General features: G+C 42.7%; 1 protein-coding gene across 1 annotated transcript in view; it reads right to left on the bottom strand.

Annotated features, from left to right (window-relative positions):
* Nucleotides 1-21,938, bottom strand: part of IL1RAPL2 (interleukin 1 receptor accessory protein like 2) — a 552,812-nt gene that overhangs the window by 517,064 nt on the left and 13,810 nt on the right. The window contains exon 2 of the mRNA XM_048514525.1: nt 11,497-11,597. Within this exon, the coding sequence (XP_048370482.1) occupies nt 11,497-11,578 (82 nt within the window). The 5' untranslated portion in view covers nt 11,579-11,597. The remainder of the gene's footprint in view (nt 1-11,496; nt 11,598-21,938) is intronic.

The following is a 21,938-nucleotide window of genomic DNA, read 5'->3' as shown; positions in this document are numbered from 1 at the left end:
ACTGGTGACTTATTCAGCCTGATAAATGCAACTAACTCTTCAGACAGGACCATCATTTATACAAAAAAACTCCAAAAAAATCAAGCTGCTGGATTTGGGGCATGGTGGTGAAAGGAGGCGTGGCTCAGTGCTACAGTATCTGCTAGGCATGCATGATAAGGCCCTAGATTCAATCCCTGGCATCTCCAGATTAAAAAAAATTAACAAGATGATGATGTGAAAGATCTCTGCTTGAGATCAGAACTGCCAGTCTGAGTAGACATTACCAGCTTCAATTGACCTAGATCAGTACAAGGCTGCTTCATAAGTTCGTATGAAGTGCCCGAAGAGCACTCTAGAAGGGAAAACCAATTGCAAGACCCAAGAACATGGAGGGGCACACAGAGCTTTTAAAAAGACAAAATCTATCCGGCTGCTTCACATAACCATTTACCTTTTCCAGTGGGACTCTTGGAGAAGCACCAGGAAAAGATAACAGTGCAGTGCATTGCTGGAGTCCAGATGCCCACCTACTTACAATTCTCTGCAGCTCACAGGGCAGGGCTCTGGCAGCCTTCCTTGGGGCCTAAAGGCTCACTTTATTCCCTGGAAAGTTGAGCTTTGCTAAAGTCAACATCTACCTTCACTGGGAGCTCTCCTAGGTGCTGAAGAGACCATTAAGGGTTCGCAGCTGGAGCAGAGCAAGGCAAGGCAAATTTCTGCAGTGCATTTAGAATTCAAGATCATTAGCTAACATAAGCAATTGTTTGTTCAAAAACTGCAGAACTTCAGAAAAGTAATGCCTCCTTCCAGAAATGTTGCTACAAAAAGCAGCTCTACAGCCCCACAGTTGTGCTATTTCTGCAAAGCAGCCCATTAAAGTGACTTTAAGCTCTAAAGGATGTCAACAACTCTCTATAGGGGAGGGGGGAGGAAATCTAGGTTGTTCATTTATCTTAAGAAATAGGCAAATATTTTACTTGAAAATATTTTACTTTTTGTGCAGCAGAAGAGCCTCTGATTCCAGTTGTGAGATCAATCTTGCCATAGGAGCACTAAGCTATAATATACTTGTAAAAGTCAGGTCTCCTTTAAGGGTCTCATTGTGTGCGTGAATGTTGTGCGTTATCACTGGTGTAATTAAGGGGATAATTTAGTACTCGTGCTGTGCCTTCCAACAGGGAGCTCTAAAAGGTAATTTTCAACTACTTAAATTTTGTTTAGGTTGTTAGGAAATATTTTTAGACCCAGAAGAGGGAATTTTATTTTTGCATAAACTAATAGCCCCTTAAGGATGTGCTCTTAAAAACATCATCAATCTGCTCTGGGATGATGCCAGAAGAAAGCAAACTAAGCCATGATTCTATTTAATGGTGGCTAATTTAGAGGGTGATTGAGCTTCATGATTAGAATCATAACCAAAAATTTACTGTCCAGGCTGGGCTACCAAGACCTAGAACAAAAGCTAATTTGCACAAACTATAGACAACATAGTTGACTTCTTTTTAAAATAGAAAACAGAAGTGTGTGGTGTTGGTAAAAGGATAAAACAGGAAGGTGTGCAATTGCATACATCTGGTAGCCTCATAGTATCAGGAACAACAGCAGAATGGAAAGTTGGTAGAAAAGAGCTGAGGTCTTGCAACATGCTAACCAGAGGGCCACGTCACATAGCAGAAGGATGGAGAAAAGTCAACCCTTATTGGTGCAAAAGGGTTTATTCAAGATTAGATTACTGTAATATGCTCTATTGTAGGACTGCCACTGAAGAGGAACCATAGGAGGCTCAGAATGCAACCCAGGATACCTGAAGCATATTGCATCATTTTCACTGGTGCTCAGTTTATTTTCAGGCCCACTCAAAATAGTAATTTTGATGACCTAAATTATCTGGATTGCATCCTTCAGGATTGCCTGTTGCATGTGTTCTTTCTCAAAGATACTGCTCCATAAATCCCTAACACCCAAACTACGGTGAGTGGGCTCCTTGGGATGAAAATTATGGGCCTGCTTGAATGCCACTCAGACCACTGGCCTATGCAGATTAGCATCATCCACTGACAACAATTCTCCAGGGGCTTTCACAACACCTACTGCCTGATTCTTATAATGGGAGATGCTGGGGATTGAACCTGGACCTTCTACGTGCAAAGCAGAGGCCCTGACACTGAACCACAACATCTCCCTCCAAGGGTGCTTGCCTCAGCCCTTTCCTGTTAGCTTTTAGGAACCAAGCCAAGCCAACTCTTGAGATCTTAAACTTTTAGGCTGCCTTGAGTGCCTCCTTATGAGCTGATGGTTTTGTTCTTCTCCAGCTGAAAATCACTGAACTGTTCGAGACAATTTTTTCGTTTATGCTTTCATCTTGAAAAACTGTGTCAGCCACCATGAAGATTTTACTCATAGGTGGGAGATGTTATATATATAAATAATGTATAGCTTGGTTGTAAAATTTTCTAAGGAGTTTTAAACATCTGTATTCCTACTGAACATCTACTCAATCCCAGATTTTTAAAAATAGGGTAATTTAGCAAACCTGGTCCTGAATATATAAGTACTGAAATGTTAACTATTACCCCCAAAAGCTGCATCTTGCATGCTTCTTCAATAATATCTTCCTAACCAAATTTGCAAGCTGATCAGGCAGCAACTGGAAACAACGCAATAAAAATAAAGGCAGCTCATGACACCTCCAGATATTCAGAGCTCTTTGCAGTCATGGTATTTACACCGCCTTGAGAGCTATATTCTATCCCACCAGAAGATCTCAGGAGATTTGTGAATTGATCTGCCATTTCCTGGACCACCTATGTTCTAGAGTGCTCTGCTTGGGTCTTAGTGCTTACCTAGTGCTGTTTTCAAGGCACTATTCCTCACACTATTCCTGGAGTCCACTTCTCCAGAGGACCAGAATTTACAGGAATAGAGAAGGCTATGGAGGATTGGAGAGTTGCCTTCCTTAAGAATGATTCTGCTTGCGCTGCTTCGGATCCAAGCCACTGGCTGTAAGCAGCCTTGACGATGCCTAAATCCAGAAGGGCATTTAATAGTTGGGCTGAAATATCCACAGGAGGGGAAAGAGAACAAGCAGAATAGGAATGAGAAGATCACTCAAGCCCTAAAGGAAGAGCATAAGTCTGTGGCTAATGGGTTGCCAAGTCATTGTTAATAAGAGTTTTGTTGACCTACATAAAACCTTCAGGTTTTTTCCTCCAACAAAATTGACCAATTCCATTCTTGTGCGGAATTCCCATTTATGGGCTTCAATTTGCCTACCGTTATTGCAGTCAGTTTGACTGGGGATGCTACACTTCTAATATAGCTGTTGATTTTCCTAATTTAATCCTGCTCTAGTTCATGGTTACTGGAGTTCCCATGAAGAATACACACTTAGTCTGTTTTTCCCCCCTTCTGACCTGTGTAATTGAACCAGAGCATCTTTCAAGGTCAAAGGATGTGTGGCCTTCGGGCACACAAGTGCCTACTAGTGGCAATGCCAGGCAAAGGTTTCTCAAAACAGCCACTACCGGGGAAGCTTCAAGGAGATAGCACCAGAACACTTCACAAAAGTCCAACACAGTTTTTGCCAAATCAAAGTCAATTAGAGCAACAGAAATGTACAACAGGTGACTTAATAGATATGCCAATTTTCTCCATGAAGAGGTCCAAAACAACTTACAAAGCAACTTACAAAGCAGGATATGGTAGAAAATAATATACATTTTTAAAAAATTAAGTAACCAGCTATAGCTTGGGTTGGTCTTGGATCCAATCTCCAGTCAAAGGCAGGAGCCATGGGCTACGAGCCAGAGATCAAGAGCCTTTTAGCCCTTGCTCTTCAGTTCGTACCCTCCAGGAAGAGAAGCAGAACAACATATCTACGCAGTCTTAGGTATGATGGCTCAGGCTGGCCTTGATGTTCCTCTCATTCGGCCCTCCCTGTTCATTTTTATTTATTTAGCAATAGCATCATATGGACCTGTTGTAAAGAATGGACATTTTAAAACAGGCAAGGTATGAAAGTATGTAATTTTTTTTCAGATGATTTATAAAATCCCTTACACATTATTTGGGGAAGCAATAATTATGACATGGTTCTGTTAATCCTTGAAATACGACTACATTTCAGGTTTGACAACAGCCATGTCATGTGGTTTGGAACTCACAGCAGGTTTTAACCTAGCAAGCTGAGGGATTTCAATATCCAAGTGGCACCAAACAATGGAATTTCAAGAAGCTGATCCAATCAGCCATGCTAGCTTGTACCTCTGTCTCAACATTTAACATCACAAGTTCTATATGAAATTGACAGATCTAGTCCAATTAATTATACTAATCTGTATTTCGGCCTCAGCATTAAGATGGCAAGTTCTATGTGAAATTGACAAAGCTGACCCTAGACCATGCTAAAGAAAAGAAATTCCTTTTGAAAACAGAGGAAGGAGAGTAGGAAATGACTGAAAGGGGAGGTTAGGCAACTATACAGGGCATGGATTAGGGCCAGACCAGGTGTTTGCCAAAAAATGGAAGCCAAAAAATTACTAGAGCAGGAGCCATTACCTGAAACACAGCCCAGCCCCACTCTAATTTTTGGCCAAATTAGAGCTGCGGAAAGATACAATTGTTATTGCAGCAATCCCTTGTCAATTTTCTCCTGCAAAAGCAACTTCACTTGTCAATTTCACTCTCGCCTAACTTCTGACATACTGTATCTTTGCCTTAACATTACATTGTTAATTTGAGATGAAACTGGCAAAGCTGATAAAATGGAACTGGCTTGTTTCTTTGCCCTAATATTACGTGGTAGCCCGCCCACCTCCATCCACACACAAAAAATTGACTCTGCTTGTTTGTATCTCTGCCCGAACATTACGTCATAAATTCAATATAACAATGAGAAAACTTTTTTTCTAATTTTTTCAAAAACAGAGGAGGAGGAGAAAATGGGTGAAGGGGAGGTTGGGAAGCTACACAGGGGCATGGATTAGGGCCAGGTGTTTGGTGGAGAAATAAAGACCTTTTCAACATGATTGCATGCTCAAGGGAAGCTGGCTTGGAAAATAATTTTATGAATCACAGTAAAAGTGTTTGAGAAAGCAAAGGAGAAAAAAATGGAGGGGAAATGGAGGGAAAAAACATGTGAAACTAAAAGAAAAAACATTGCATTTGGTGGCAAGATATGTAGTAAACAATTAAGCAGAAAAGGCCTTAATCTTTGCTTGCATTTTAGTGGTACTGCTTCGTCATGTAGAAATGACTAATATTTTTAGTAGTTAACAGCACCGATGCAATACCAATGATTAACTCAGGTATAATCAGTTTTGGCAATAGCTGTATGCAGCTATAATATGTTAATTGCACACACTAGTGCCTGTGTTGAAGGGGGCAGCAGGTTCAAGTACTACTTCGCAGTGTGACAAAAAAAAATCCAAGAGTGTCCTTGTTGATTAAAGCACAACAACCTAACATTATGGCTCTCATAGTAAAGGCCTGTGTTCTGAGATCCAAAGGTCATCAGTTCAGTTCCTGCTGGCAACTCATCCAGAATCTAAATAGCACAGGTGACATTTGTCAAACCTTTGCAGACCTAAGGTAGGATCGCATGGAATAAGAGTCTTTTTGTATTTGAAGAACAAGCGTGCCTAGAGGCTTCAAACCCTACCAAGCTTAAACTGTGTTAGCATTGAGACAGGATAGGTGAGGAAGCAGTGTTTACTTTCTACAAGGATATTAAGGCCTAGATCCGCATTTAATCAGAAATCCACAAGAGCTCAAACTTCAGTTCCACTTTATTGTCTCCTGAGATTTCTACTCAGGACCCTCAGAAAGTATGGTTAAATTCCAATAAACATTTGTAATTCTTTATCCAGGAACCCAGAATGGCTTTTAAGAATTTTACCAGCCCCAAGGGTGAATCAAAAACATCTTGTAACCTTAATAAGGAAGGGTTTCCTGTCTCCCATTGTTAAATTCCTGTTAATGTATAACAGCTGGCATACATTTAAAAACAATGTCACACAACATTCATAGCAAAGATTTTAAAAGGCAAGAAGCCACAAGTTGGCTGGCATGTGAGAGACCAATTACCCTTTTTCTTGGATAAATCTAGTTCCATTTTTTTCCTGATGGGTAAATTGCTAACAATTCAACCCAATCATTGGACGATTTGAGCCATCTTGCAAATACTCAGTATTTGCCTGCAAAATAGACAGGCATATAGGAGCTCCTGTTAAGCAGAAAACTGTGACCTTTTCATATGTGATATTTCTATAAATACTGATTAATGCTTCCTTCATAGATCAAAAACTTTCTCCTTTACTTCTGGGAATATTCACACACAGCTTACACCAGTGCTGCATGAGAAGTGAATAGATATTATGAATAGATACACCAAAGTGATTTGGGTCATAACCCTACACATAAGCCTGCAAGTCAGCCACTTGAAGTCAACGCCCTCACTTGCTACCTTCCATATCCAAAAGCCAAGGGGCGTACTGCCCAGGGGGACATATAGGGTCAAATGTCCCCGGGCTGTGGCCATTTAGTCACCTGGGGGGGCAAAAATTGCCACCCACACCCCTCCTCCTTCCCCATGACTTCAAGACCTGGCACAAAAAAGATTTGGTCGTGGGAGGTCGGACACCCATACAGGGGAGGGGGGGTGGAAGACTTAGATTTTCCACCAGGCTACATTTTCCAAGTGACAGAACTGGCTGTCCCTAAAATGGGGAGAGACAGCAACTAGGAACAGTGTGTGTGGGGGGGGGAGGTTCTCTTTACTGGTGTGAGTAAACTGAAATGGAAAGGGGTATGGATAAACAACAGCCAAAGGGGAGGGATCAAATCTGATGGGGTGTGGCTAAAGGAAAGGAGCTGTTGTCCAGAGCCCAGGAGCATCTGGAACCAGCCCTACTTCACACACATTTTAAAACATGAAATACATTTTTTAAAAATCCTTTAGAACAAGTTAAACAAGATAACACTAAGGAATCAGCAGAAAGTTAACCCATTTAATCTATCCCAGCCTTGCTGGCAATTCAAACTATCTACAACATTAGCTGGTATACAGTCACTGTCAAGATCAGTACTGAAAGATCTGCCTTATCTTCTTCAGAAAATATGAACTCCTCTGAACTCTGACAGTGAATAGTGCTTGGGAGGAAACATATTCAACTTTATTTTCCTTAATATCTTGGAGAGACAACGGGTGCTTGTTTGGGGCTGCTTGTATAGATCACGTAGACACCCAAGAAAGGCTACGCTGTTCACCACTCATACCCTTTGTCAACAAAGGCCGCTTTTAGAATCAACATCTTTCTCAGGACACAAGCAAAGCACCCTGCCATGTTCCGGTGAAGTCATTCATTTATTTGCTGTAGCTGGTTGATGGCTGCCAATAATATCATGGTTGCACACCATCTTCAACGTTTTTGCCAGCACGTGGGTTACCGGATATTTGGTACGTTTTGCTCCAGATTCACAAAACAAGACATTCCCAAAGCAGCACTAATGGGTTTGGTTTTGCAGCAGTGGATATTCTCATAAAAGTGGATTTATTCACAAATCCATGAGTAGAGCACACAGGGAAAGAGGCACTGGTACAAGGCACTGGTACTATATATCAGATCCTGAAACCCAAGGAGCATCACTTTTAGCCAACTTGAAGCTGTCTGCTCCAAACTCATATCTCTTCCCCATTTATTAAAATATTTACATTATGGCCCTTTCCACACAAGCCCCTGAAAATGTTTTGCAAACATTTTTAAAAAACTCCTACTTTGTCCATATTCACCCCCTCAAAAACGCTTCCTGGCCACCATTTTGTTGTTGTTCCATTTTTTGAAACTTCTTAGATTTGTAACTAGGAAGCTTCAAAGCCTCATGCTGCAATTCTCTAGGAGTCATGTCTACATAGCTACCTAGACATGATTCCGTTTCTCTGTTTTATTTTCTAGGTTGGATCTATGAAGTTCTGTTTTTACGATTGGATGCCAATATAACATTATTGATTGTTGTTTTAATGGGGTTTTATTGTAACTATTGTTTTATTGTGTTGTTCACCACCCAGAGCCCTTCAGGGGAGGGGCGGTATATAAAACCAATTATAAATAAATAAATAAGATTTTTTTAAAATTACAGAAATACAGCACAAGATGGCTGATGTGAGCTCAGAAAATGACACCAATGAGAAAGACTGTGCAGAGGCCTGGGAAATGTTTTTAAAAGATTGCACTATTAGTGAAAACATTTTCAAAAAAAGAATTGCTAGGGAACAGCATACAAATGCAATGTTTTCAGGCAGGAAATAAGTTTTGGGCTAAAAATCATGTGGAACTCCATGCTTTATTTCCTGTCTGGAAAATGTTCTACTTGTATGAAAAGGGCCACTGTGGCTCAAGGTAGCTTACAATTCCAAGACTGAAAACATACAAAATACAGTCAGGGCTTACTTACGCTCTCCTCAAGAAAAACCCCTCAGCTTGAACTCCATTTAGAAATCCTCACAAATAAAACAACACTTTCTAAAAACTTCTAAAGATGAGAAAGGTGGCAACCTCATCAGAAAGCCCATTTCACAAGATGGAGGGCTCTGTGGAGTAGGTTCTAGTGGCTGCTCTGCAAGCCACCTTAAATGTGAAAATAACTAGAAGGTGCCAACCATAAGAGCACAGTTGGTTCATCATCTGGGGGAGAGAGTCCTTCAGATGGGCGGGTCCAAGTCCATGAAGGTCTAGCATCAAGAATTGAACCATGAATTGAACTCACAGATATCTTCCTTCTTTCACTAACAGGCATCTGCCTCTTCCCCTCAGCTTGAGCACTCTCTTCTTTACGGATACTTGGAGGGAGTAATGGGATATGTGTGGAGGGGTTGCCTCTTAACAGTTAGAAACATTAACATTCTTTTGTCATTGGGCCTGGCTCCTACCAGGTGTTTTGTTTAAGGCCAAACCATGTAGGGAGAAATCTTTTCAAAGTACTCAGATAGCAACACTGATGATCATTTACCAAGTGTACCATTTACCACTGTGTCAACATGGAACCATTTTTAAGCCATTGTCCATGGAACCAATGTCCAGCCATTGTCAGATAGCAACAGTGATGACCATTTACCAAGTGTACCATTTACCACTGTGTGTACATGGAACCATTTTTAAGCCATTGTCCATGGAACCAATGTCCAGCCATTGTCAGATAGCAACAGTGATGACCATTTACCAAGTATACTATTTACCACTGTGTCAACATGGAACCATTTTAAAACCATTGTCCAGGGGTAGCCCCAACACCCCCACATAGCTGGAGCACCCCAGCTGACAATAGCCTGCATACAGTAGAATTCAACCCCACCTATGCCAGTTAACACAACAGGTGGCAAGCCTGTGGAAACTGAGCCTCTGAGGAGGCCGGCAGCACTCCTAACCCAGCAGGGCCATGCAAGGGAGGAAGAGTCACTTCCTGGGGCAGCCCTAGGCCTTAATGTTCTGGCATCAGCTGGCTGAGGGGGAAGTGAAGTAGCCATTTTAAGAGAGATAAAAGGTGAAGCCAGACCAGACCAACCATGCCATATTGGCAATAGCTCTTGCCAGTTAGCACAGGAGATTGAAGCAACCTTCAGCAACACAAGCAGAGGAAGGGGTGGCATTACCTCATGGAGCCTCTTTCATGAAGGACAAGGACTCAGGCCTGGGAAGACATGCTAGCCCCCCTTCCATCTACCCAGCTACAGGAGAGGTAAGTAGAAAGAGAGGAGGAAGATCTAAAGTGCTATTTTACTCTCTCTAGTCTGAGACCTATTGAGGGACCCCTCAAGGAGGTTCAGACAATTTTAACATTCATCTGATCATTTAGCAAAAGAACTATCAGTGGAAAGCTGAGGGGGAAAGAAAATAGCCTAGATTTGAGAAATCTTTCCTTTCCACAATGCCCTATAAATAGCAGTATGGAAAAGGTTCTCTCAGCACAGCATTAGGGGTCCTTGTGATATCAGCAGCCAATAGACCAATCACTTCTTTTGACCTTCTCCCTTATTTGCATGTTTGAAAAACCCAAGCTTTAAGCAGCCGACGTGTTGCAAATGTCAAACATCCCTAAGATCTGATGGGCCTCTTGCTAGCAAACAGCTTCAGATCGACATCTAAAGTGGCCAGATAAATTAAGGCCTGTAAAGACTTATTCCTAGACTGGGGAAACGATCAATTCCATCTTCTTAGCTTTCAGCACGAAATCGTACTCCTCAAACACTTTGGAGTGTTCTCCTCTTTTCAAGACAAGCCTCAACACGGCACATGAGAAATAATCCTCCCCATGTGTCCCAGTGAGCAATTTGAAGACACGTCTCCATGTGCACAATCATTTCCCGAAAAGGACACAGCCATTAGTTATGCTTCAGGCACCAGCCTTAAAACCAGAGAAACATAGAAAATCCATTTAACACATGACATTATCAAAAGAAACATCAATAGTTTTGCTTCATGTAGCAACTTTTTTTAAAGGTTCCTAGCAAGTGGACACTGATCAATGAATCCAAGATGATACCCACTGAGCTTATGAAAGTTAAAACTTTCCTGCACAGAAAAACAACAGCATGGCAGTCTGGAAATATATAAAGTGTTGTTTCTTTCAACCCACACTGGAGAAAGTCAAAGGCAATGGGAGAGAAAAAGATTATTTACTATGATGTATTTTGCAATGGGGAGATTAATGCTTTGAAAGCAAACTGTAGCAAAGGCGCATATCTGAAAGAGTTTGGATTATGCAGCTGCCAAACTTTGGGAGTCTTGCCAGATAGGCGTAAAAGTTGTGGTCATCTCAAACAGACATGGGACAGAAGGCCCAGGGCATGCCAGTAACCACACTTTGACTTAACTGCAAGCAACTGAGAGCACAATCCGAAGGTAATACCATCTTAAGTCCAGAAGGCAATTTCTCCAAAATGGAGGCACCAAATTCAAGTAAAGAAACAAGGAAATACTTCACAGAAGACCAACAGGGGTTTTTTTCCCTGCTATTTCACATGTGGCTAGAATCAACTCACAGGGATTAACATGAACCCCTTGTGGATCCACCATGCCCAACAGTCACAAATCCTTTGTCAAAAGCATCCGCACCAAATGCATTAACAGCCACAAGAGACTGAATCTTACGTCTACAGTGCATGTTTAGCATTTGTTGAGGAATCTCCCTTGTTCTCTTGGACATGAACCAGTTTTTTTCATGTCCACTTGAAGATGCTTTAAAAGAAAAAAGGAAATGCTTCCAAAGAATTCAAGTCCCAATTAACAAAGCTATATAAAAGGCTCTGTGTATGAAAACCTTAGCAGGGACCAGAACAGAAGGCCCTTCTTTGATGTGAAAACAAATTGTGGAAAATCACTCATGAAATTAGCAGTTTGAAATCACAGCACTGTGATATTATCATTACCATGTCAGACTTTTGAATACCCCCTCAGAGTCAGTGACAGAGTGGAAGAAGGGCTTAAACAGGATACTGAAGAACGTATTTCTGAAGCTTACCTGAATTTCTCTTTGACACGAGCTTCACATTGGTGCTGAATACAGTGCAGCTCACGAGGACTAAGAAGATGTGGAGCTTCATCTCCGACTCCCTTTGACAGCTGGAATGCAAACACAGCACAACTAAGTCCAAATCCAGGTTTGCTTGATGAAACCTGATAGTTATTATGTCTGAACATTTCCACAAAGCATCTTTATCCAGTTCAATGGCTTAGGGTCGTAACTTCTGGGTTTACGATTCCACCAGGGCAGAGCAACAAAGCAAGACTCAATTTAAAACATTTGATCATTTCAGACCAAAAAGAGAGGAGTTCCGCCAAGTGACGCACTGTGCTTTGTACTTTGCATCTTACAGTGTGAGCACATTAACTGAACATCTGAAATCAAGCACCAATTAGATATATCCGCAGCATTAAGAAACAGAGGGTGTCTGTTCCAACTGAAGTCCAACCCCAAGTTCAGCTGATACAAGACCCTGGGTTGTGTTTTTAAATTGAACTTCAGTGCTGAATTGCAAAAGACTAGATGTACTCAATTACTCCTCCTCCCCCAGGAAACTTATTTTCTTTTCGATTTTTAAAGGTAACCCTTGGGGAGCTGTGGGAAACGAAACAAAAGACAAATGGGAAATCACAAAGATGAGAAAAATCTTTAATATATTAAAGGCAGCAGTTCCAGCTGGAAATAAATCAAGATCAATTCTTCAGGGGATATATAAAAATGACTCAGGATTGGACCAGCTGTTCCTTCCCCCATCCCCCACCCCCATACCACCACCATCCTTTCATCTCCCACCCAAGGCTTTCCAATGACTTCGTTATTCCCGCTGTGGCTTCTCACGTCATAATCCATCCCATCCCGCAATTTTTAAGATTGGCCCCTGAGGGAAGGGAACAATCATCTGACCTACAACTAGAGATCTGCTTGCAGTTCTCTGAATCCAAGAAATGCCTTCAGCTACTGTGTAAGGGGAGGGGTGTAAGTCAGATTTTAGTGTCTTCATTGAGCAAAACAAAATCTTAAAGAATCTAATCATAAAGCTGACATTTTATGAGAACTGACCAAGGAAACATCAATGTCACAGCCCACTAAAATAACATAAATATACTACCCTTGATGTAACGGCAGGAAACTTCCAACACACGTGCCGGCAGCGGCACAGCGGACCATTTTGCTTAGAGGCCAGTGCTACATCTCCACCCAAGCAACTAAGGAATTGGCGGCTCTGCAGAAAGCTACAAACCTGTTGTTTTCTTCTGCAGAGCTGCTGAGGCTTGACTTGTGCAAAAAGTGTCTGACCAAGTACCACCCTCCTCATCTGCCTCAATCCCCTCTTTTGTTTGCTACCACACCAATCATCTTCCCAGGTTGACTTAGCATTTAAGAAAGGGGGCACTTGGGACAAGAAAGGTTGCTTATCCCTGGTGCAGAGCAATTATCCCAGCACCTCCTTCCCCCTGGCTATTAAACAGGATGTCTTCAGCTGTGGAACATGAGGGAAGCCGTTCCTCCAGTATGGGGAAACAACTGCAAATATTACTTTTCTTCCACAAACAATGAACAAACAAAGCAGGGTAGAAAGGAAACTGTTTCTAGGAGGCACTGTTGAGTTGATTCTGGAAGATGATTTTGTCCAATATTTTACTTGTTTTCAGCTTCACAGAATTAGCCCCTGAAATTCCATATTGCCCAGTCACAGGCACTCACGTGTCAGAGGAATGGAAAGGGGGCGGGGGTGCATGTGGGGGTGTGATGAGGGCGTTTCAGGGGTGGGGCGGGAACAGGGGCATTCCGGGGCGGGGCGGGGGCGGAGGACACACCAGTGCACCAGGCGCTTTCCCCCCTTTCAGGTTTTGTCAAGAGCAGCATTGCCTACTCCGATGGGCAGCAGCTGCTCAAGATCTTCTGCAGAGAGCTTTCACAGGGCCTGCAACCTGATCCTTTCAACTGGGAATGCCAGGGTTGGAACTTTGAATCCTCTGAATGCAAAGCCACTGAGTCACGGCCCAAGTCATAGACCTAGTAAAGGCTGTGCTGAGTGTCTGCAACAAGACACAAGGTGTATCTTCAAGGCATATAAGGATGTGCATATGTAACCTCTATCTGTGGGTTCTGTGGGGCAGAACTTGGAAGGAGTTGCAAAGAACTAAATTTAAAACAAAATGGTTTACTTCCTTAACAGATAACACTTTTAACATTTAACATCAATGATTTACAGTCCTTTTAGGCTGCATTTCAAGTCCTTATATTTACAGTCTACTGATAATGCCAAGTTAGATTCTTCTTTGCTGGTGGTTGGCTTATGAAGACTTCAGAGGCATGGTGAACCGGATCCAAGATGATGAAGGTCCCCAAAAGAACCCCCCTCAACTACATACATAGCAAGCCCTGAAACAATAAATTCTAACATTTACAATACAGCAAAAATAAACAACTCCCTTCCCACTAGTTCCCAACAACTTTGCAGTTACCTTAAACAAGGTGTTAAGAGCTTATAAAGAATTAAATCAAGGTCCCAGCCTGGTAGCCTTGCTTCCTCCAACTTCACCAGTTTTTGCAGCCTTCTGCTGCTTTGAGTCTCCACCCCTTTCTGGGTCAACCCATTCTGAACATAGGGATTACACATACACATCTGTACTCATATCAGCTATACATGCAGACAGTGATTTCCACTCACACATCTTCCTTGAAGGATCAGAGTCATAATACTCTCCTTGTAGAAAAGCAAGTCATAATACTCTCCTTGTAGAAAAGCAAGTCATAATACTCTCCTTGTAGAAAAGCAAGTCATAATACTCTCCTTGTAGAAAATTCAAAGTGGCTATAAGGCACAAAGTCACACCTACACTTTAGCTGAAATTTTGCTACAGAATCTGGTGATTCCACTCACTCATCACTTGCAGAGAACGTTCAGAACTCGCAAAAAGGGAGGGTTGCGCACTGAAATGTTCTGGGCTCCTACATTTCAAACCAGAGTTTTATTTTTGTTCACTTAAAATCCTCCCCCCTCCAGAATGTGTTTGAGGTGGCTTACAAGAAAACCAAATTAAAATCTTCCATTTAAAAATCACACATAGAAACAAAACTGACATTATAGCATAACTCTGGTCACTTAACTGAACACGGGTCAAAAGAGGGACATTCTCGTGTTGACTCCAAGAGGAGGTCAGAAAATGGGACTTAGGGTACAATCTGAGGGAAAGTTATTTCACTCCAAGCCCATTCATTTCAATTGTCTTAGATTGCACTAAATCTGCATAGGATTGCATTGGGTGGGCAGTCCACGAAGGAAGGTAATAGCAGGTCAAGAGGCTGCTGTTTGTGGCTACCCCTTTTGCGGGCAGATGGTGGCCCTGCCTCAGATAACAAAACCCTCCCACCAGCATTGCAATAAAACACTGACAACTTTTTATGTGGATAAGAAAATAGGCCATAGCCATAGAACTTTAATGACAGGAGGCACAGGAAGCACAATGGCGCAGCATGGGGGGATCCAAACATCTGGGAAGCCCGAGTGCTGTCCCCCAGAGTAAACTGATTCCTCAGCCCGCCTGCTGGAGGAATCTGAACCGTAGCTAAGAGACTGGAGCAAGGCCTAACCAGACTGGTGAAATGCCCATGACTGGGGCTTGCTCCAACCCCCGCTAGGGGCGCAAGCACCTTAGCCCCCATGGGGCATTCCAACCATCTGCTTGCTCCACCTCTACCTCTTAAGGAGGTGTACTAACAAGGGAGCTCCCTCAGATCCCCTTTCGCGTGGGATCACCCCCATGCGCAACCCGCCAACAGCTATGACAAATAAATACAAGCAACAATTGAAATAAGGGGATGGGTGGGTGGGTGACGTCTGGCCTTCCGAAGCAGAGTGGACCACGGCTTTCGGAGGGCCCCGGCTCCCGCAACGGCGGCCGTGCTTCTTAGGCGCAGCCATCCTTTCACATCATTTAGGACAGCACATTACACCATTACTTTTCCCCCTTAGCAGACTTGGTACCAGCCCACTGCTTTGCCAGACAGAATGAAAGGGACCTCGCATCATCTCTTTCACCACAGCAACTGCATTGCTTATTCAATAATTTCAAATTGCAACATATCCTTTCTAAGGTTCTGTCACCCCCAGTCTATGAATATGTAGCGCTTTGTACTCCTGAAAATTCTTTAATCCTCGAGCGCTTTCAGTGTTCTGGATTCCCTTGGACCAGCACATTCAAAAGACAAACAGGACTTCAAGAATTAGGAGGTGCGAAGGTCATCCATCCATGTTTAATGAATGATTTAGTATGCAGCGTTTTTCTTAACCTCTCCTCAAAGAATCCAATCCCAGCACAAGTAGGGCCACCTTGACAAGAGGGTTGTTTTTTCTAAAAAAATATGTAATTGAACTAAATCTTTTGACAGATAATTGTAATGATGATGTTACGCCAGGATGATTTTCAAGTGTAACTTGGCAAATTACTTTACCACTTTGCTCTCTTCAGCTTTTACAGTAGGAACAGGTAACTCAGATGCTTGTTCCATGATGCATTAGTCTCTCCCACCCCCAAGAGGATCTTAATTGCAGAAAATAGACTTGTTTCAAAATTCGTATTTAGTTTCCAGCAACTATTCCAGTAATCCTTCCTATCTGAAGAGAGTCGCAGTTACCGCGCCAAAACCACCATGTGAAGGAAAGAGACAAAAAATAACAGACTGAAAGCAGTTCCACACACTATACCAGGGGTCTGCAACCTGTGGCTCTCCAGATGTTCATGGACTACAAATCCCATCAGCCCATGCCAGCATCTGGAGAGCCACAGGTTGCAGATCCCTGCACTATACAGTAGCAAACCCTGGTCTTCCTCAAACACCAGTACATTCGGTGTTATGAACAAACTGTGCAGTATCAGTGTACCAAATGTGTCCCAAATTTTCATTCAACAACTTCTTGTCAAGTCTTCCCACGTGATATGCCTATTATATGCCCACGTTTTAATGTGTATATGTAAAGTAGCCTTCTTCATGAGAGATGAAGGCATCCTAACTCAACATTCAAAACACCTTTTCTCAGTGTCACGAGCATTTGAAACCTCATTCACCTCAGCACCAGTGGCGTAGCGCCAAGGGGACGGGGGGTGTACAATGCCCCAGGCTTGTGCCAGTGCAGGGGCATTCCAGGGCGTGGTGGGGTGTGTGGCAGGGGCACGGGGTGCACATGTGTCCTGGCACAGTTCCTCCTCACTCCGGCCCTGCTCAGCACTGATGAACACATACAAACACAGAATGCCACAACATTTCCAGTAAGCCACAGAATGAAGGCCAAACTAAAGCTGATACTGAGAATCCATGATTTAAACAACAGGGTGGAGGGAATTGGATCGGGGCCATGAAACTGGGACCAGTGGATTTGAACTTTTCCACCCTATCCTATTTCCAAAAAAGAAATTGCACACACCCAAGTTGATGTTTGCACAAGGAGGAATAAAGAATGGGTACCACATTGTATCTACTGTGTGTTTTCTTCCCAACCGGGGCTTGTGGCAGCTTATGGATAGAGGGAAGATGCCCTCCTACTGGAAAAACACAGCAGGGGAAACAGGATTTCAAAACCTGTCCTGGTGTCCTCAATCCAGAGCCCAACTGCCTCATCCTGGGTCTGCTTTATAAAGGCAAAAGCACACATCTAAAGCAAATCCCCCAAAAGCATGTAGCTTTGTCCTAAAAGAATGCAACAGTGTTCAAAAGTTTCCCCTTGATGTGTTTCAGAACTGTATATATACGTGTGTGTGTGTGCATGTGTGTAATGTATACATATTATTCTCACAATTGAGTTGTTGTTTCTTTAGAATTATGTTGTTTGTGCAAGAAATCCTTACTATTTTCTAGCTGAGACAAACATTCAAAAAATGATAATGAGGCTCTGATTTATTCCTGCTTTGTGATCTGTTTTGTAAGGCTTCGCTATAGTTCTAGTCTTTTTTAACGGTTAGATGATTATCACTTAAACTTATATAGGTGTATATGAGCTTCACACATTCTTAATGAGCTGTTCTAATTTGTAGAAATATTAGCCATGACAATCAAATTAAAGTTTAACATATTTTTTTTCAAAACGGAATGATAAACTTTATTCAAATCAGTGCTTGAGGAAAAAAATTAATCTGACTCTTATCTACTGCGACTCCCATGTAAATGCTAGAAAAATGAATAAGGGTTAAAGATATAAGCAGAAGAATTTTCATCAGAAAGGTCTACGAAAATATCAAATCCTGCAGACTAACCTACTAGAATCTTTTGTTTGAAAAATAAAGGTCTGATTATACTTTTTTTTTTGCCCCAAAATCAAGTTCTCAAGTGTCAGATTTTTTTTCCACATTGCTGGGGCAACCATACACACACCTGACCAGTCAAATATTAATCACATCATGCTCAAATATTTTTAAAGCCTTCTTAGAACAACTTTAATTATCAGCAGATTTGCAACCCATAACTCATTACAACAATACCTTAGCCAGCTTTTACTGCAGAACAGTGAAATTAATTTTTGGAAGCTATTATTAATATTAACATTGTTAGGCATGCTTTCTATAAATGTGAAGGAGTAAATGAAGAGTTCTTTTCTTTGGTTATCCTACCCATCAGACAGTGCTATATTGAAAAAAAAATATTAAACTGAACTGAAGGCAGTATTTAAAAGCAGTTGAGTGGAGTCAAGCTCCCAGGAGCCTAGAAGGCAGACAGACAGATCATATGAAAGGAGCTCTCCCAGACAACCAAGATGGCCCTTACAGTACCCATCCTAGACAGTGAGACTTTGCCACCCATTGCTGCCTCTCTCCCCACATGGAGATGCTTCAAGTTATAGCCGAGGACAAGTAAGCGCATCTTTGCTATGAGGGCAGGTCTGTCCCTAGCTCCTGCAGATCTAAGATCATGTAGCCACCCACTCCTGCATTTATGAACCAATGATACCAGAAAGGGCGGGGGGCGGGGGGAGCTGCCATCCAGACAGTGGAGCTCTTGGTTGGAAAGCCAGTGTGGGTCTGGGGTTAACATGCTGGGCTAGGATTGGGAAGACAAAGGTTCAGATCTCATTTTGGCAGACAAGAACATAAGAACATAAGAAGAACATAAGAACAAGCCAGCTGGATCAGACCAAAGTCCACCTAGTCCAGCTCTCTGCTACTCGCAGTCGCCCACCAGGTGCCTTTGGGAGCTCACATGCAGGAGGTGAAAGCAATGGCTTTCTGCGGCTGTTGCTCCCAATCACCTGGTCTGTTAAGGCATTTGCAATCTCAGATCAAGGAGGATCAAGATTGGTAGCCATAAATCGACTTCTCCTCCATAAATCTGTCCAAGCCCCTTTTAAAGCTATCCAGGTTAGTGGCCATCACCACCTCCTGTGGTAGCATAATTCCAAACACCCAATCACACGTTGAGTGAAGAAGTGTTTTCCCTTTTATTAGTTCTAATTGCTTCCCCAGCATTTTCAATGAATGCCCCCTGGTTCTAGTATTGTGAGAAAGAGAGAAAAATTTCTTGTCTGGTCAAACATTTTCTACCCCATGCATGGTACGTAGACTTCAATCATATCCCCCCTCAGCCGCCTCCTCTCCAAACTAAAGAGTCCCCCCCAACGCTGCCAGCCTCTCCTCATAGGGAAGGTGCTCCAGTCCCTCAATCATCCTTGTTGCCCTTCTCTGCACTTTTTCATCTCCTCAATATCCTTTTTTGAGATCGTGGCACCGGAACTGGACACAGGTACTCCAAGTGCGGTCGCACTCCACTGTGCTTTATATATATGGGCATGACAATCTTTGCAGTTTTCCATTTATCAATTCCTTTTCTAATGATCCCCAGCATGAGAGTTTGCCTTTTTTTACAGTTGCCATGCATTGAGTTGACATTCCCATGGAGACTATCAACTAAGACGCTAAAATCCCTTTCCTGGTCTGGTGACTGATAGCATCTGACCCTTGTAGCGTGTATGTGGAAGTTTGGTTTTTTTCCCCTTTTGTGCATCACTTTACTTTTTGCTACATTGAACTGCATTTGCCATTTCTGAGCCCACTCACCTAATTTATCAAGGTCCGCTTGGAGCTCTTCGCAATCCTTTGTGGTTCTCACCACCCTACATAATTTGGTATCATCTGCAAACTTGGCCATCACGCTACCCACCCCTACTTCCAGGTCATTTATGAATAGGTTAAAGAGCACTGGTCCCAAAATGGATCCTTGGGGGACACCACTCCCGACATCTCTCCATTGTGAGAACTTCCCATTTACACCCACTCTTTGTTTCCTGTTTCTCAACCAGTTTTTAATCCATAGGAGGACTAAGAAGACACATTACAAAGCACGGACGTTAGCACCCTGCTCCATTTTCCGAACCTGAAAAGGTCCTGGGCAATGTGTTCCCCAGGATTAAGGTTGTCAACTCTGGGTTGGGAAATTCTTGGAGATTTGGGGATGGAGCCCTGGGAGGGTGGGGTTATGGGAAGGGAGGGACCGCTATCAGGGCACTCTAATCTCTGTGATCTGGAGATCAGTTGTAACTCTGGGAGATCTATATGGGCTTCCCTAACAGGTCCAATAATACCCTCGGGATTGCTTCAGGCTATGAAATGACACAGAGAAGAGGGCTGAAGCCTCTTGTTCACATGCACTATGGATCTTGATCCTCATCGGACACAGCAAGAGTGAGAATTGACAAGAAGCCACAATTTACATGTGATAATATTATGGCCTGACAATAAGGTGGGTACCGTAGGCCTGTGTACTAGGCCAGCCACAACCTCCCCTGTCTCACAGCATTGTTGAGAGGATAAAATGAGAAAGGGAGAGCTTTGTAGACCCCCCTCCCCCACCACCAAGCACACTGGAAGAAAGGCAGGATGGAAAATGCACTAGACTCAGGGGTTATTTGCCAATATTTGATTGCATTCTAACGGTCAATTATCTGGCATGCCAATTCTACTCCCTATTGCCTCCCCCCAAAATAGAGGGTGGGATGCTTAAATGGATTTTTACCAGCAGTCAAAACTGGGGCCACTTCCCTCTCAAAAACCCCAAAGCAAAGCAGCACTCAGAATGTGGTTGGGGTCACCAATACAGTAGCAAAATGTACTCAGAGAAAAAAAATTCATTCTACGTTTCAGTCCAGAAAATTTCATTGTAATGTTTAATGGCCGGTTTCCATAAATGCGATAACAGTCCCACAATCTTAGAGTAGCACCATGAACCCAGCGTGGGAACGCTGCCACCAACATGCCTTCCTCCTCTCTGGCAAGCCTGACATTTAAGCATACTTGCTGTAATAACATTAACAAATAATGTGGGTTGATGTTTAGCAACATTGACACGTACCTGTAATTAAGGCTACACATTATAATGTGACGGAGATTAATTTATTGGATGCAACAGATTTCACTGTCAGTTTACTGCACTGAAGCAGTCTCAAAACCTGCACAGCAATAGAATCACAGCAAGTGCAGTCTCCAGCTACCCAGGGCTCAATCACATACCTTGAGGGTGCCATCTAGATTCATTAAACTCTACGAAAACTTGCCGTTGACTTTAGTGGAAGCTGGCATACAACTTTTACAAAGCAAAAGATGAGACCCGAACTAGACTGATGACAACGACAATACTCCTTTCAGTTTCCCCATCTTTTTCCTCGTGCGGCCTGCATCCACAAGCCATTTTTTTTCTTCATTACTTTCATTGCTGCTGCAGATGCATAGGTATTCATAATGCCAGTATGACATCCAAAATGAGCAACTGAATTCCTGTCGTACCCCAGCCATCTTGCAACTTCCCCTCCACCGGGTTTCCTGTAGTGAGATATGCGATCTGGGACAGATTCGTCCTACACCCCTTCTATATCTCCACAACAAATAAGTGGCTTCAGATGTAATGAAAAGCTGGGAATCTAGAGGGAACTACACTCCTTGGTCCCACTCAAAAAAGATAAAAATATGGTTCTGTGTAGTTCGAAGGAAGTGAAAGCAGTGTGCTTCCGCTGTAGAAAAAAAGTCCAAATATCAAAATAGCCACCGCAGATAAAAACCACCTGTATCTCTGAAATCCCTTGGGCTAAAACAGTGGTTTTAACTGCATTCTGCTCAGTGGCTCCTGAGGATTCTTCCTCACTAATCTTTTTTTTAATTCAAACCCCTTGATTTTTCCAAATTAGCCACTGCTGGTAAAAACATATCTCTGGAATCCATTGGGGGATCACAGTGGTTTTAACTGCATTCTGTTTGGGGTCACCTAGGGATTCTTCTCCACCCATTGAACACTCAAAACTCAAACCTGCCAATTTCATCATTTTCCTGGTCCCCTTTCAATAAAAAGAAGGTCCAGGAAGTGACTGCGGATTAATTCAACACCAAGGTTCTGCTGTCTTGTGAGACAAGGTGTAGCAAATCGTAGCAGTGGATCATTATAGCATTATTGTGCTACAG

This window comes from Sphaerodactylus townsendi, linkage group LG13 (assembly GCF_021028975.2).
Source record: "Sphaerodactylus townsendi isolate TG3544 linkage group LG13, MPM_Stown_v2.3, whole genome shotgun sequence".
NCBI classification, from domain to species: Eukaryota; Metazoa; Chordata; class Lepidosauria; order Squamata; family Sphaerodactylidae; genus Sphaerodactylus; species Sphaerodactylus townsendi.
This window is presented reverse-complemented; position numbering and strand designations above follow the sequence as displayed.